Raw genomic sequence first — 17908 nt, forward strand, 5'->3', positions numbered from 1 at the left:
AGAACTTTCTCAAAAGTACATGTGTGAAGAAAAAGAATCAATAAATATAAATAAATAATATGCCAGAATAAAGATGTGCTACAATAAAGTTTGATTCAAAAATGTCTCTAGTGCCCCTCCCTCTCTATTTGACACCCTAATTTTAGTTAAGTTTAATCTAAGTAAAGTTAAAAAGCTCTAATATATACAAATCATGCAGCAGGTCTTCTGAACTTTGCTGCAGTGCGTTCCATCACAGAGCAATTGGGATAGTTTTCAAAGGCTTTATGTGCAGCACTATGATCTGATGGCACATAGGCTTCAGCCCATCACGCCGTAAGCTCGTTGTGTAAGACCCAACAGGAAGAACTGATACATGACACTAGGGGAAGGTGGGAATGGGGGGTGGGGGTAATGACAGACAGCACTGATCCTCATTCTTGGACAGTGACATGGGGAGAGAGAGAGAGAGAGGACAAGGAAGGTGGAGAAAGGTAAAAGTAGGTAGGCAGTGTCAAAGGGGGGAGGAACACACAAAGGGAGGGAGGTCCTCAGCTTGCAGACCTGAGGTCTTGGAGCTCCACCTCTGCTGAGGGAGGAAAATCTCACTGAGGATTTACTGTTGGGACCTTCAGATTGAACGCTGAGCCCTCGGGACCGTTCTCCTTTGGAGATTCAATTTACGGGAATATTCACTTGGAGTCTCTGGACGTGGCTACCTACTGGAGTCCTTCCTGCTGAACGGGAATTATCCAAGAGTGGTATGAAAACAAATATGATGCTTGTGTTCGTTTTGTGTGTAGCTGTAGTTTGTCTCTGACTCTGACGTCCTCATAGAGTCCAGGGTGTTTTGTGAAGAGCTGCTTTACAGCAAAGTTGGATCTGCAATTCTAAAATCAATGTTTAACAATAACTGACTGTGGTGTTTAATTGCAGATATAGACTGTTCAATGACTAGGACCTTTCCACATTGCAGTTTGTCATTGTGTAGCTGCTTCATGATTGAACAGCTGATGTGAGAATTAACTTCTAATTTATTGTTCAGTTGATGTTGTTGGTGTCGGTTTTTTGACTTTGTGCAGTGGCATCAGTGTGCAGGGCCTGAGGCTAATCTAAGTATATCTTCTCAGGGATTAAATTGCTTCCTAATGAGCTTTCACTAATGTCCAAGCTTCACTTAAAGGAGAGCTCTCACTGCAGGTTCTCAGCGCAATGTCAAGAAGGCCACAGCACTTTAGCAGAATTGTTGCTATTAATACTGTTACTATCAATTACTATTAACAATTTAGGTAGTACATACTGTAAGTCCAACTGCAGGGAGAGTAATCAATTACAGATTTAAAAAAAAACACAAGACTTTCAAATGTGTTTGTGTAATATACTTTTATAAACATGAATTGTGGCTTAGTCAAATTAATACTGACTGTAGCTGCAGATCTATCATCAGCTCAGTCTGTTCATATGGGATATTCTGCCCAGCAATTATTAATCATCTCTGCCTTGAACATAAGGTCAGCCTTCTTCCAATACTATAAACATTTTTATCATTCAATTATTACTAATGCATCAACATGTAAGCAACATTTTAATGTTGTGGCATGTGGAGAAGGAGCTAATTTGAACTACTTAAAGACTGTTGGGTGGTTTTTCTATAACAGTTTACCAAATCTTCATCTGTGAGGCAGCTGGCAGCAGTAGTTAGATACAATACAAGTACAATATTTCCCATTGAGATGAAGCAGTGTGGAAAGTAGCGAAAAATGAAAATATTTCAATCAAAGTCTCTGAAATGTGTCCTTAAGGACAGCACTTGAGTAAATGTCGGCTACTAGACTAGTATAGAATGTGGATGGATATCAGTGGAAGAAGCAACACACACATTTATTAAGAAGCTTATCTTTATGTATTCTCTCCTAATTTTATGCTCTGATTTGGGATTTGTGGTTGTTTTTTAATCTGCTCCCTCGTATTAAAACTTGTGTTTGTGCTTTTTTCTCTGTCATCTAGTGAGTAATATGAGGAAGCCTTTGAATGGGCTAGATCCAGGGATCAGACTGCAGGGCTTCCATTGTGCTTAGACCGGGGAGCAGCATGCAAACAAATCGGTGAACCACTGCGGTGTGTCAAACCCCCGCCCTCGTCGCCACCAGCACCACCAACCCAGCTTTTGGGGGGGATTCCACACACTTCCACTCTGCCTGAAAACCTGCGCCAAACACCATGGATTTCATGCGACCCATAAGAAGTCGAGACATGATGGCTTCTTCCAGCTCTGCTCCTCTTCTGGGCCCTCACAGCAGCTGCACCAGGCACCACTACCAGAGGGTCAAGAGAAAGCTGCGGCCTGGACGGATTATGGGCTTCATCATCAGCCTGGCGGTGGTCTGCACAGTCTGCTCATGGAGTGCCTTGTCGCTGGCCACGACGGCGGCCACAGAGCTGGAATCGTCCGCCGAGGGGTCAGCAGAAGGTGCAGTGCCCCAAAGAACTCTTCTGCAGTATCACAACCTCTCAGCTGCACCAGAGGACATGCCAGTGGCCATGCAGTCATCATCTGAAGTAGAGATGAATCATGGGGATTACCCAACGGACTACTTCACCGTGGAGGAGAGACGTCAGGGCTACGTGGTGCTTCATATGTGTGGCATGTTGTACATGTTCATAGCCTTAGCCATTGTCTGCGATGAGTTCTTTGTCCCAGCGCTCACTGTCATCACAGAGAAGCTGGAAATCTCTGATGATGTAGCAGGAGCCACCTTCATGGCGGCAGGTGGCTCAGCCCCAGAGCTCTTCACCTCTGTCATAGGAGTCTTCATTTCCCACAGTAATGTTGGTATCGGTACCATCGTTGGCTCGGCCGTATTCAACATCCTATTTGTGATCGGGATGTGCGCCCTGTTCTCCAAAGAGGTGTTGAACCTCACCTGGTGGCCTCTGTTCAGAGACGTCTCGTTCTATATCATTGGCTTGCTCATGCTCATCTATTTCTTTCTGGATAATCAAATCACAGTGGGGGAAAGTGCCAGCCTGCTGTTGTGCTACACCTGCTATGTGACGTTCATGAAGTTCAATGCCAAAGTCGAAGTTCTCATCAAGAGCAAACTGGGCAGCAACCAGGTGGACGAGCTGGAGACTGCACCAAAGGTGAGCCTGATTCCATCCATCCATCCATCCATCCATCCATCCATCCATCCATCCATCCATCCATCCATCCATCCATCTACTATATCTCCCCTTAACCCCTATTCTTTTGCTGTACCCACCCTACTGTTTCTCTTACCTCATCCTGGATGCCAACAGCTGAATCTTATATTCATCCATCCATACATTTACCCAGATGTTCTCATCCACCGACTGACCACTCCAACCACTCAAGGAGGATCTGCATGTCAGAGAGCAGGGGAAAGGAAGTGAAAATGTCTTAAAAGTTGAAAACATCCAAATGACATCAAAGCATGAAAAATGCGGTTCCTTTTCTTTCTGAAAATGAAGCGATAATATTTCTCTGAATGAAACACATCACTCAGATACTGATTTGAAATCTGGGCATCTCTTGGTAACTGATCTGGGGAAAAGCATTTGGTTTATACAGTGCATAAGATCACAGATTAAAAAAGAAAGGTTCATGATCCTGAGTGTAGTTCTGGGAGTCTGTGAGAGTTATATTGAGGCACAGAGGGTGTTAAAACAGAGGTCGCTGAACAGACAGCACTCTGTCAGGCAGCCAAGCCCTCTTGAGTTCCCCTCTGGAAGGATATAAAGATTTGTCTTAACCTGCCACCTGTGCAGCTTATACAGTGCCAGGCGCCGAGCCAGACCGAGCCAGTGTCTTCATGCTGACTAAGTCTAGGAACAGGCCTCCTCTTCAGTCTCTACTTTTAGTAACCAAGTCCAGACCAGAGTCCAGACCCGAGTCCAGCTAGGCTCTCAGAATAGGACAAATGTAGCAGAGCAGGTCTCTAAAATGCCCCCAATATATTAAAATACAAAGACAATTTGAATGTGAATACTTTTGATATGTTGATTATTAAGAGTTTAAGAGTCAATTAACACTATACCTGTGTTATAAATATGTATCACACATATCTTTGTATATGACGAAAGAGCTGTATCAGCCCTTTGAGAGGACAAATAAATTTAAAGAACACAAACCTAAAATTATAAGAGGATATCCAACTTTCAGTCAAAATTTAGTGATCCATTCATTCCTCCACTATGATAATTATTTAATTATTTGTCAAACTCATTTTCCTATTCTGAGATCCTCAAAGATAATATTAGTGCTTTTATTTTTTTATTTTTTTAAATTCCAAGTCAGGAGCAAGTCATTTGAAAGTCCAATGTCTGTTTTCTGTTATACGCTGTAATTGTTCCCTTGCCATAGTGAATTCTGATGTTATGTTGGTAATCCTAAAACCTTAATTTTGTGTAGATGGATGTATTTGAGATGGGACACCTGAGATGGATTCTATGCAATGGATGACACCCCGTGTGATAAAATCAGTGCAAAACTAAAAGCAAAGAAAATCCATGTAGCGTCTCTCCAACCCCACCAGCACACTCCCTCCGTCAGCTCCCCTCGTATTCACTTGGACACTGGGTAAAGTGGGCAGGGTCTTCTGACTCTGAGGAAGCCTGAAGCCCTGAGTATTGTTTGTCCTCTATTTCAGCTCATTCACACTAAAGATCATTTCAGAACATCTTTATTATATAAACCTCTGGTTTAAAGAAAGGATGAAACGAATTAAAAACAACCTGAATGTGTCACTCTGGAAGTTTAATGTTACTGTTTATGCTTTAGACAGGCTCTTGCACTGAGTGACTCATACTGACAGGACCTAATGACAACACACTTTACAATACCACTCACTTCACAATCACTAAGCCAATCACTTCATGTCAGGAGAAGATGATGGGAAAGTATAATTTTGAGATTAGCTTGATGCTGGATTTCTAAACTGAGCTGGGAAGTGATGATGTGATGCAAAAGATTCAACACAAATACACACAAAAAGGCTTATTATTGTTATTGGTTTTTCACGTTTGTCTCTCCGTCTGTTGTATGTTCTGTCTGTGTGTGCAGTTGGAGTCAGATCTGTTGCTCTCTGATGTTGTAATCTCATACGGCGCTCAGGTGACAAATGCTAAAACTACTGTAGGCTGATCTTAGAGCAGCTTGCCCGTAGCTTAGACCAGCATCACCCATCACCAGTTCTTCAGGGGCGTATACAGTGCAGTGCTGCTTCTGTTTTATCGAGAAAATTAATCACAGATTATGAACATTTTTTTTTATCCAAGATACAATAGTGGCTGCAAACACTTCATAGAATGATGCAGCTATTTTTACAGTAGGATTTTAGGCCAGTAGATGTTTGTTTTATGCAACAGATGAGCTCATGATCATCAGCCTCTAATATGGTTGTATCTGCTTTAAAGCTCCTCCCTTTAACTGCTTAGGCAAGCAAGGGAAAAAAATGCTTCTCCAGAAGCATGACTTGCTTTTATTTAGAGATTTTATAGAGCTATGAATTATTTGCTTCTGCTTTGCAGTCGCTTATACATAAAAATAAATATTTTGCTTCTGTCTCCCTTCTCTTTTCCATTTTTTGCTAACTATAGGTTGGTAACATTTGATTTAGTACTCTTCTGGCAGATGAAGACTGTATTTTCTTATTTTTTATTTTTTATAATCCATTCACTGAGAGTCAGTTACAGACAAAAACATCACTATTTATTTAAGTGTGTCATAAATGTATCATCAAAACTGTGTAGTGTATCTTCAGTTTGATGCACATTTTATATGTATTTCTGCTTAACCTGAGAGTTCATACATTTGTGTGCTGATCAACCTCCAATAGTATCAGTGTTGTTGCAGAAGCTCCGTTTGACACTTGTGCCCTTCTGGGAATCAGCTGTTCTTCAGGCTGCCTCACCTCAACCCAAGAACAGCTTTTCTCTTTCTGTCGTCCAGCACTTGATGTCCAACTGCTATGCCCTCATGTGTTGGTATAGCTGCTGAATAATCCCCCGGGTTAATGCCCTCCAATCCCATTAGCGCCGCTAATAATAGTCTGATGCTCCTTGGGGGAGCAGGAATCAGCAGATCACTGAGAGGAGAGACTGAATGTTCCTTTGTCAGCCTGCAGCCATCCTCATAACATGGTGTGTTTTTTTATTTTTGTGCATGATTTAGGGTGTTTCAGTCACTTTTGTGTATTGTATATGTTGTATACCATGTCTGTTTAGGAGAGGAGAGAGAGAAAAGATCTGCTGGTATGCTCGGTGAAGGCACTAAAGACGCCAATCCTCTCTGATCCCCTTATCAACTGCTTACCTGCAGTGACGACAGCAAACATACAGCCCAGCACAATGTCGCTCTGCTGCTCTGCAGAGCACTAACAAAATGTTCAAACTCCTCTTGCTATCATACATTTCTGTCCTGCATGGATCACGGTGCAAGCAGTGTTGTAGTGGGATCAAACAGAGGAAGTCCTGGAAGTAGTATCTGCATAGAAGAGGAAGATTTATTCAGCTTATTTAATTGCTAATTACAAATCTGAATGCTTTTAATGGTCATGGTCCAGAGCGCAGAAATAGATTGACTTTTATTTCTCCAACAAACTGCAGCTGTAACGATAAAACCATCTGATGCGTTTCTTCACACAGTACAGTTCTGTTCTGGGGTCAGCACAAGGCTTAACTGAGTGATCTTACACCTGCAGCTGTTTTCTGCAGTTCCACACTTTTCATATCACTGTGATCTCAATCAAAATCTGCTGTCCTGTAGTGGCAGTGGCAATCTGTGAATTAACCCTCAACTTTAAATTTCATGCTTTAACATCAGAATTGTTGATGTTGATGATTATTAATTATTATGATGTGGACTGCAGGGGAACTTTGAGTTATAATGAGCAACTGTTTAGGTGAAAATAGCAGGGATTCGCTGACAGAGAAATGTGAAAGACATATGTTTGACAGCAGGGTGACCTGAGAAAGTTGCTGCAGGATTTCACACACAGGCTTGAAAATGACCAGTCTAAAAGTGGTGATCTCTGCCGATTAATCCTGGCTAAGTCCAACAGCTCGGACTGTCAGGTGGACCCAGGAGAGAGAGAGAGAGAGAGAGAGAGAGAGAGAGAGAATAAGGGAAAGGGAAAGTAAATGTGGATGTTTGAATTTTGTGAAGGTGAACTGATGACAAATGATGATAACTGTGATAAAGGGAAGGTTTGGCTCCAGGTCACCACTGTATATCTTGGCGTTCGTCCAGTGTCTCCAGCTTCTCGTCTGGACTGGGGATGAGACAACTGAACTGGAACAGCAGCTCAGCCCAAAGTGCACAAATCGTTTAGTGAAGCTTTCTTCTTTCTCTAAGCAGATCATCTTCAAATCTCAAACTGTTCACTATTATAACATGAACGAGTCATGGGCTGATTCTGATAATTCATTCTACTTCCCGATGTAGATTTTGATGAAGTATTAGTAATCATATTTTGAATGAATATCATCCAACTTTACCCCCAAATTTTAAAATAGATTTACACATTTTGACTTAAAAAGATTTGCACATACACAAGAAAGTAACTTTTTTACTCATCTTTTTACAATCTGACATTATTACCAGAAAATAAGAGTAAATAAGGACGACTTCTTAATAGCTTCATTCATTTCTGTACACATTTGTCTTTTAGTTCATATTTCTATACTATATCTTATCCAATCTGTAAATGTGTTATTGTATCTATCAAAATAGAAATAACTGTAAATGACCTCAACAAGGTAACTTAAAATAATGTTATTGTTTTGTACGGGTATGGGTATGGGTAAATGTCACTCTGGATTATCTTATTCTGTAACATTTCTACTACCTAGTTACAGATTATAGATTTTATAGATTATAGATTATATACAGATTGGTTATATGTATTTTTGAATCAGTGTCTGCTTTTGAAGGATGGTGAAAGGTGTTTCTAAGTGAGTGGAATGTAATCCTAGTCCTGAACCACAAACTTCAAAAATGACCTAAACTGGGTTTTCACACAGAGTACAATGATTAAAAGGTGGTTTCAGGCCCAGTAGATTCTGTTATAAGTGTCTTTTGTCATCCAGCAGCTCTCAGGAGCCATGTGAGCATTAGACAACATGAACTAATGCCAAGCTGGCTTCTGCTATTAGGGCAGAAGCTGCACTGCTCAGCAATCACATGGGCAAGACAGACAGGTGTCCGCTGCTTCTTTTTCCTCCTTTGCATCTTTAGCATGTTGTATATAAAATGTGCGGCTACAGTTTTTGCTCAGTTTGATGAATCTAAATAAAGTCTGATGTAACCTTAGAGCTAGATCCATGATCATCACCTAATCTGCAGCCAGGGGATCTTCATGCAGCTGAAGATATAAACTCTTACTCCACCTAAATCTGGACTGGACAAACATGTAGCAAGTCTATAGGAGTGATAGCCCTTTAAAAAAACAAAACTGAACCCCTGGTTTGCCTCAGCTGCCATAACAGCAGCAGGTGTCTTGTCAGATGCAAACTAAAGGGATTATCTGCTCAAACTCGGAGGCCTCCATCATGAAAACGTGTCAACAACAAAACCCTCCACCGCTCTCCCTGGTGTTTGCTGTGTTTGCTTTTCGAGTTTCTGGCTGTCTTTGCAGGATATTGTTACTCTATAATGTGAATTAGGAAGTGTATAAAAAGAAAAGGAATAGTTAGCTCAGCTGCCTGCTACAATTGTCTGTATAAGTTAACTCTGTGTTAAGTTTAGGCTTATTTAAGGAGGCACAGAAGCAATATTTACCTCCTGATGTAGCTCCTTACTAAGATTTAAAATGATGTTGCATTTTATGTGTGAACACCTTCAGTTTCAATTATATACAATATTGAAAAAAAAATACAATATCTGTCTGCATCCATCATCTTTTATTGATTAAATACAGGACGTTTTTTAGCTTGTCTCTCAGAAAACTCACTCAGTGTTTGGAACCATGAAACTGTTATGAATGGACAAGGAAGTGATTGAGTGAAATAGTGAGTGAGTTTATTTTTGGAAATCCCAGACTCTAAATGTTCTATCATTTGATAAACCATCATTTTTACTTTATCTGATAAATACCTTGAGTTTGTTTATGAAAATACCTGTCAGTCATTTTGAAGTTCACATGAGGTTTCAAACCTTTCTGCTTTTTAAATTGTATGCACTGTAATCTGCATCTGGTTGTACCTTTAACTTATGCCTCAGTTCTTTGCTTTATTTTTTCTCTGTTTTACAACATACACCCGACTTAAGAGATTTTAATTTACTCATGGTAAATTATCCAGATCTGCCCCAAAATTTACTGGCTTCTTCTCTGGGCCATGCCCCATCCTTCCACCAAGTTCAGTGCAAATCAGTTCAGTACTTTTTTGCGTAATCCTGCTGACAAATAAACATACAGGTGAAAACATAACCTCCTTGATGAAGCTAAAACTCCTATAAAATAACTGTGACAACCTCCTTGGTCAATTCATAAATATAACTTTGGTCTTGGTCTTGGAACAAATTTACCCCCCAAAACTTAATGTTCCCATCTGTTTTCTTCAACATCTCCAAATCCCTGACTCCCACACTGAACCATCCCCACTGCTGACATCACCGCCTCTGTATTTCTCACAAACCCACACCACAGTCTCTGTCTGTCTCAGCCAGTGGACTCTGCATGTTTGTGTGTGTTTCTCTATGTGGTGACACCACTGTGCTGTATATGTCCTCTGAAGAAATGGCTGGGGTTGAGATTAGTGTGAGTCCTCCTCTGTGTGTGTGTAGGATCCTAGTCTTCATGTTGGAACAGGACCCATAAACCTCTGGCTCTGGTTCACTCCCTCCAGCTGTGAGGAGGGGGAATGTGTGTGCTTTTTTTTTTTTTTTTTTAATCCACTGGATGAAAGCTGTGTATTTAAAGTAAATTGGTCTATTTTTGTTGAAACAAGAAGGCAAATGTTGGATCAATTGATAAAGATATTTTCCACATATTTCATTGTCATATTGTGGTTTGAACAAGACTCATGTCATCTGTCATACCTGTCCTTACCACAAATTTCATATACTTGAAAAAAAGAGAATGAAAACATAAAAAATGCTTGTAAGCCTGTGTTGTACATTATATCTCACTCAGGCTCAGACCCTAACTGTTCTCTCCTCCTGGTTTAAAGTCTCTGTTGCTAAAATTGATCTCTGTGGTCTTGCATCCTGTCCATTTTGTTACATTTTCATTTCAGACGAGTTGCAAGGCCCTCTGGGTCTGAAGGACTTTACTGAGCTGTACTGTAGCTGCATTAAGTGATTATTTCACTTATCCCCTCCCCACCCTGCCATGGTAGAAATGCAATCCAATCCTACAGCAACACAAACTCAAAAACTGGTGTCGAATAAACATGTCACATGACACAAAGTGACATTAGATTAATAACTGCATTTACTGCAGGCCTAATGTGTTGGATTGCATATAGCACACATGCTTGTGTTACTGTATCCACGCCTTACGGTTATACAGTACTGTCTAAAAAAAAAACAAAAAAAAAACTATACTGTATATATATATATATATTATGTTTTCTTTCTCTGTGTTTTCCCCTAAAGGTAAATGCACCAGGAGATGATGAGAACAAGCTGATGGTAAGTTTGTTTTGTGTGTGTAAACTTACTCTGCAGTGTCCTGTACTGGTCATGATGTAAGAAAGCAATTTATGTGTCTGGCTATATTTACATTATACTGAATGTATCAGAGTCAGTCAACACAAATGTGATAGAAAAGGGGCTGTACTGCATGAGATTTAAACTGTGATTAAACAGAGATGTGACAGGAACAGTTGGTGGTTTGAATTTCAGCAGCTGCTTTTTTTTTTTTTTTTTCGTCTTGCTTTCATAAATGAAAATCTAAAAACTCACGAATGAGTCATCATGCATATTCATATTTGCACACATAAAAACATTTTGGTGTATGTTTGCATTTTTACAGGCAAAACCCAGGCTGCAGAGAGAAGGCAGCTGTGCTTCTCTGCACAACTCACTGATGAGAAACAGCATCTTCCAGCTCATGATACACACACTGGACCCCCTCAGTGATGAAGGTATGAAAAACACACACAGAACGCACAAATGCACAACAAGATCTCTAAAACACAAGTTATAAGTTTAGACCCTGTGGGGAAAAAAGCAAAAACTATGAATGATGTGTGACAGCATGACAAGTTTAAAGTTTGAGAAATGCAGTTCTTACATTGGGATATAAAGCAGTTTGGTAGTGAAAAGAATTTAGTACAGGTGGATAATTACAGAATATATTCTCTCATCCCGCCATTTTCCACTGCTTTGTTTCAGTGTCAGGTATCTCCCTCCTAAGGTTGTGCCTCTTGCAAAGCAGCCCAACCACAATGAAACATTTCCCTCCTCTGGACAAACCATTAAATGTCTTTTTTTTTTCTCTCGCTCTCTGTTTCAGGACATTTCAAAGAGAAGGCATCAATCCTTCACAAGATGGCCAAGCATAAGTGTAAAGAAGATGCTGTCAATGCCAACGGAGTAGGTGAGTAACAGTGATGAATGGTATTATATAGGAGTCCATTTGGCTCACTCATAATCAGCTGATAAATCAAGTTATAAATCAACAAGCAATCATTAATCACTATAAGAACTGTGGCAAAATGTATGTACAGCTGTCGCTTATTTTCCAGATGTTATAGATGCTGTCAAAGTGGTGAAAGCTGGCTGAGGTTATCACTTAATTCTCTCCACTTTTATCTTGTTTCATAGGTCATGATCACATAAATACACAGCTGTAATACCTTTAATACGTGTGGTAGTTTACAATCAGAAGTGAGCTAATTGCTAAAGGGTGTGTATCTGTGTGACCTGTGTGATTATTTTATCATTAAATTATATTTTTTTATTATTTAGTCACTTTAAATTTTTGTTCTATCAGCAAATTTATCTTTTTTTAACATTTATCTGAGTTTTCTGAGTTATATTTAACATTTGTTGATTGATTTATCAGCTGTCTGACTGATGTGGCAATTAACCTGTCATTTAATTGGTTTTTAAGAGGCATTAAAGAGTTTCCACATGTTGTTACACTTGTAAGGACCAGCTGAGAAAATTAAGCATTTTTTGTTTCTGAGCGTAGGAGCCGTCTTCCAGACAAAACCTGCAAGAAATTTTCCAATAGGTTTCATCTTTGTTCTCGGTGATGTTAGGCCACCTTATTTCCTTATGAAAGAAAACTTTATACCCGTTTTCCTTTTCTCTCCTCAAGCTGATAAAAACATCCCCAACAGTTCAAATGTTGCAGTGGAAGTTACGCCGCCCATGAACGGTGTCGCAGGAGGAGACGAGGTTCGGCTTTTGTCTCTTATCGTTCTTCCAAGTTCACATTCAAGGCTCTTTTAAACCTGACTTCACTGTACAATAAAAAAAGCACCATTAGTAAGTTTAACTCAGTAACACATAGCTTAAGCTTAACCTATAATTTATGAACTCTTCTTCAGGGTGAGGAAGAGGAGGATGAAGACCAGCCTCTGAGCTTGGCCTGGCCTGACACCACCAGGAAGAGGATCACCTACCTCGCCATCCTGCCCATTGTCTTTCCACTGTGGCTGTCACTACCTGACGTCAGGAGAGAGGTGCCAACACACACACACACACACACACACACACAAACGCACACAAAGAGACGCACAGTTACATGTACAAGCAATTTATACTTAAGCATGTTCATGTGCAGTGAAAAACTTACACATCACATACAAACCCACAACAAAAGGCCAGTTTTTACAGTCATCACTGATGTAAACAACTCTGCAGGATGAGAACATTTAGATTCAGTTTTTCTCTTATTTAGTTTCTTCACTGCACAACCTCTTTAATCAGTTAGGGAGTGTTTTGAATTTCTCATACATTTAGATTTCATATTGTTCCACTGGGATCCAAATGCACCTTTAAACAGAAAACGATGAAAAACACTTTACACACTGTGACACAAAGTACTGCTTTATATGTGCACAATATTTAGCATGCCACAAGTCCTACGTCAGATATATCAGGTTTTTAGCGAGGCTGAAGCCAGAGAATGATTTATTGATTTTTAATATTTTTCATTTATAGAGCTCAAAAAAGTTCTTCCCCGTCACTTTCATTGGCGCCATCTGTTGGATTGCTCTCTTCTCCTACCTGATGGTGTGGTGGGCTCACCAGGTACAAAACACACACTCACTCTCACACACACACACACACACACAAGCTCACTCATGAAACACAATTCCAAAGATGCCGGTGAAATCGAAGTCATATTTCTTTTCATTTCTGTTGTCTGTTTTCTGTTGTTGTTGTCTCTGCTGTTCTATTTTATTTGATTTCTGAAGCCGCTCTTATCGGAGTGCAGAAGTCAGGGTGTTGAATATGTGACCGTGGCAGCTAATCCCAACTAATCTGCCTTGATCCACAGCCAGATCAACCTGTAATGCTCTATTTTAACAGTACAAATGCAAAGACAAGCCCACAGCAGGAGGTTAGATGTGCAAGGTCAAAGAGGAAGCACACCTGCTGTTTTTCTCAGAATTAGTGTTGCGTACACTCAGCAACTCTATTGTAGGATCAAATGCAAACAGTACCATTGAAGAGTCATTATAAACCTGCTTGAATCACCAACTAGTAGAGACGACATACTTTCACCGCAGCCTGTGCAGCAGTGGTGTAGAGTGGGACTATGCTACTATGCTACATCACAGCACTCATCACAATGGTCAGACGTGGTCACAAGTAGAACACACCACACCTGACCACACCCAACAGTGATGGTTAGTGTTTGTACCTTTCAGTGCATGGTTTTTAAAGTGATGCAAGCAAATCCAGCAACAAGACAAGAAGATTGTTCTGAGCGCTGTGGAAGACGATGGCTTTTTTTTCACTCTGTGAAGTTTCACAGCTGTGCCGCTGCAACATGAAGACACATATTCTTCCTTTCAGGTTGGAGAAACTTTCTGGATCACAGAGGAGATCATGGGTCTGACCATATTGGCGGCTGGCACATCAATCCCTGACCTCATCACCAGTGTAATTGTAGCACGAAAAGGCCTCGGTGACATGGCCGTTTCCAGCTCTGTGGGCTCCAACATCTTTGACATCACAGTGGGGTGAGTCCAGCAAACAACGCAGAAAACACAGTTTCTTACAGTCGTGTGTTATTCCTCACAATCAAGCCAAGAGAAATGACTCTTCTCTGCTGTGCTCTCTGCTCCCTCCAGGCTGCCATTCCCCTGGCTCCTCTATAACATCATCAATGACTTCAAGCCGGTCGAGGTGAGCAGCAACGGCTTGTTCTGCGCCATCGTCCTCCTCTTCCTCATGCTCCTCTTTGTCATCATCTCCATTGCGGCTTGCAAGTGGAGAATGAGCAAGTTGCTGGGCTTTCTCATGTTCCTGCTCTACTTCGTGTTCCTCATCACCAGCGTCATGCTGGAGGACAAAGTTATCACCTGCCCTATCACCGTCTGAGAGAGAGAGAGAAAGAGACTCCTACTGATTCTCTGAAAGCTGAAATAAAACACAAATGTGCTCCTGCGCACAATCATTTACTATAGGACTGCAAAAACATGCGCACTCAGATGCAAACTCTTATCTGTCTCACATATACACACAGTAGAAGACTGCACACACACGCACACACATACACACACACACACACACACACACACACACACATACATTTACATCCACACACTCAGTGTCAAGATGTACCTGCACACACAAATGAAGCAAACACACAAACACACACAGGTTGTTACAGGTGCAGACTGGTGCATCACAACCTTCCAGCAGTGGCAAGACAAGCCAGTCCTTCATTAATGGACGTATGCCACCCAATAGGAGAGGCTCCTCTTACTGTGCACCATGTGGCTACACTCAGTAGCTGCTATTGGTTAAACCAGCTGAATGCAACCGATGGACAAGTGTATTGAACGCCACCCAGGATGGAAGAGTTTTTCTCTTTTTTTTTTTTTTTTTTTTTTTAACTAAAGGATTGTGTGGCAGTATAAGAAGTACCTCCACTACTCAGGCAAGCAGCCGTGTTAAGCATATGAACTGAATTCGGGGGTTCAAAGAGACTTGTTTGCAGAGCTCTGGAGAGAGACACACGTATGAAAGCTGCTTAATAGACCACCTGCATGGCTTTGCAATGACATCAAAAGAGAAATGTTCAGCACTGATGATTCGAGTGTTTTCAAACACAGTGCATTGCATTTCAGGACATATTTGACAGAAATTGTTACTTTAATTCCAATTCATGAATATCTATAATAGAACACAGTAAATGCTAAAAATAGTTACAATAGAGTGTGCACAGATAGCATGGACCAAGATTAAACTGGCTAAGGTTTTATGATGCTCAGTATTTCTGCTTATATCAGTGTATCCCAACTATATTTTCATATTATAAGCTTGTGAGTGTGACTTTTTCTGTTCTGTCTTTTTCTGTCTGCCTTTACATGCACCACTCTAGAGAGAGCGAGAGAGAGATTATTTCATTATCCTGACTAAACCTGGACGGTTTTGGTGCATGGAAGTGCACCTAGTGATAAAAAGGTCAGCGTCACATTTGCATCCCAGTAGATGATGCAGTCAGGACAACGAGTGGTGGACTAAAGATGATTATGTATTTAAACAAGAGGAGTGTTCGGTATCAACGGGTATCACCAGGCTTCTGTAATGTTTTGATGTAAAAGAACTCATGTACTGTCATGTATTAGCAATGTTTTTGTCTTGGATTCCCCACTGGTGTAGGCCTTCTGTACTGTATCAAATCAAAAAGGCCAAATGTGGGGCCACATACCACTGTCTTGTGCTCAGAGTGTGATATACAGTGGGAAATCTGAGACTGAGATTGGTGTAAGAAACATCAAGTAGACCCATATTTTTATTCTACAATAAAACACCTTTGAAGAGACTCATTTGAAGAGATTCTGTATGTGACAAATGCATCGCTAGGGTCCTGCTGTGGTAGAAAATGATCAATTAGTGTACAATATTTCCATTCAAATGTTACAAAAATTTTCAAAAACTGAAAAAAAGTGTGTGTTTCCATCGAGTAATCTAATGCAAATATTCTGAAGAGGTTGCAAAAAGATTAAACAATCAAAGAATACCACAATAAACAAGTATCTGTGACTCAAAAAAAAATCCTGCATTTTCTCTCTCTGAGTTTGGGGGAATTTAAGTGATTGTTTAAGCGAGTGTTTTTCTTTTTCTTTTTCTTTTTTAAAATGGGGTTTCTGTTTTGTTTTTGTTTTTTTCCCCTTTGTCTTTTATGAGCAAAGTCAAACTGCCTATAAAAACAGGAGGAAACATATTTGCGATGTTAAGTGGATATAGTTGTGACCCAACAACAAATCAGTGCCAGCGTTGTCCAGCATTTCTACATGAGTTGCACCACCTGTTGCTTGCTGAACTGCCTGACTGCCCTCGAACTTGCTGCAACACGCAGACAGTTCTGAAACATTTATTTAACCATCAAGGAATATCTCAAACAGACTAAATGGTCTGATTAAGTGCTCCTAAAATACTTGATTTGAAATGTTGAGAACGTCCGTCTGTAGGTAGAGGAACAAATCATATGTGACCCACTAATGATCAGTTGACATCAGGTTTTAAAAGTCCACGCTTGGTTACTATTTTAAAGGAAATTAATAATTATATTAATTTATCATCCATTTTCACTGTCACCTGCTTTCTATGTTAAATATATGAAGTGGAAAGGAATGAGAGGGATCATTTATTCTCCCAGCAACGTTTAACATGCACCACAGTCTGGATGTTCTCAGGAAAGGTCCTGTAGACTCTCTGAATAATATCCTCCTCTCCTGTCACTCCCTACATCAGTGCAGGAGTTAGGAAATGTTCAAATGTTAAATGGTTGCAGTGCAACCCTGAAACAGCAGAGGAGATAAATGAATGCTGGGAGAGGTTAGCGAACAGAATAGGAACACTCAGTTTTACTCAGGTATACATTTGCATTACATTTGTGTTTTCTTTTTAATTTAGATATTTTTCCTTCTCAGATAACTGGATCTGATTATCCTTCCTCCCTAAAAAAATATCACTTCTACACCAACAAAGATTTAAAAATCACATTTTTGTGTCATTATGTCAACCCAAAAACTTTTTTATTTTTATGTTTTCATAAATTGCAACTTTTTTTTTTTTGTCCAAGTGATCATGGAAAGAAATTGTCCATAAAATGAATCCCAAATATTCCCAAGTATTAAAAATGTGTGTTTTGTATGTGTATAAAAATTTTGTAAACTGTAAAGCAAGACTATACATAAGATCCTGTATGTAATGGTAGTCAGCAAATAGTTTTACAAACCTCAACACAAGTTCTTATGTCAGGGTCCAGCTTCATATTTAGACCATCTATGCAGTATAATTTTTTGCTTTATGGCTCATCCGAATGTAAGAAATGTGTGTATGAATGAATGCATTTAGCAACATCTGTAACAATTAATCCTCAACCACTTTGAATACCATGACAAATGGTAAAATGCTTTTGTATTTCCCGTGTACGTTATGCAAGTGTGAAATCACATTCATGTACTACTTGAATCATGTATTATACTGTAAAAACATATATAATTCAACTGTGTATAAAGTGTTATATGATCAAATAAATGGAAACTCAAATTTTCAACACTGGTGTTTTAATGATGTCAGAAACAGACCAAGAATAAATAAATATTGCAGAATCTTTGCAAATGATGATCAAAGCTTTTGGGATTCACGCAGTAGCTGTATTGTAGCAGTTACAGTGGCTAATCACTATTAAAGACATACAGTAGATATCGTTTGTTGACTGTCTTAATGCAAAGGTCATACGAGATTATAAATCTAATGAACCACTTA

General features: G+C 39.9%; 1 protein-coding gene across 1 annotated transcript; it reads left to right on the forward strand.

Moving 5' to 3' along the window:
* Positions 1–574: 574 nt before the first annotated feature.
* slc24a2 (solute carrier family 24 member 2) lies at positions 575–17696 on the forward strand. The gene is made up of 10 exons (XM_071505418.1): positions 575–740; positions 1987–3123; positions 10598–10633; positions 10977–11088; positions 11460–11543; positions 12270–12349; positions 12502–12636; positions 13118–13207; positions 13979–14145; positions 14257–17696. The coding sequence occupies exons 2-10, from the start codon at positions 2200–2202 to the stop codon at positions 14504–14506; spliced, it is 1878 nt and encodes a 625-aa protein (XP_071361519.1). The 5' UTR covers positions 575–740; positions 1987–2199; the 3' UTR covers positions 14507–17696.
* The last annotated feature ends 212 nt before the right edge of the window (positions 17697–17908 follow it).

Source organism: Trachinotus anak, unplaced genomic scaffold (assembly GCF_046630095.1).
Source record: "Trachinotus anak isolate AG129_WGS33_773 ecotype Australia unplaced genomic scaffold, CSIRO_AGI_Tana_v1 ptg000019l, whole genome shotgun sequence".
Classification (NCBI taxonomy): Eukaryota; Metazoa; Chordata; class Actinopteri; order Carangiformes; family Carangidae; genus Trachinotus; species Trachinotus anak.

Coding starts and splice junctions, on each gene's coding strand:
- slc24a2 (XM_071505418.1), top strand. CDS start 2,200: ATGGATTTCATGCGACCCATAAGAAGTCGAGACATGATGGCTTCTTCC. Junction 11,089..11,459: donor GGACCCCCTCAGTGATGAAG/GTATGAAAAACA, acceptor TCTCTGTTTCAG/GACATTTCAAAGAGAAGGCA. Junction 14,146..14,256: donor ATCTTTGACATCACAGTGGG/GTGAGTCCAGCA, acceptor TGCTCCCTCCAG/GCTGCCATTCCCCTGGCTCC.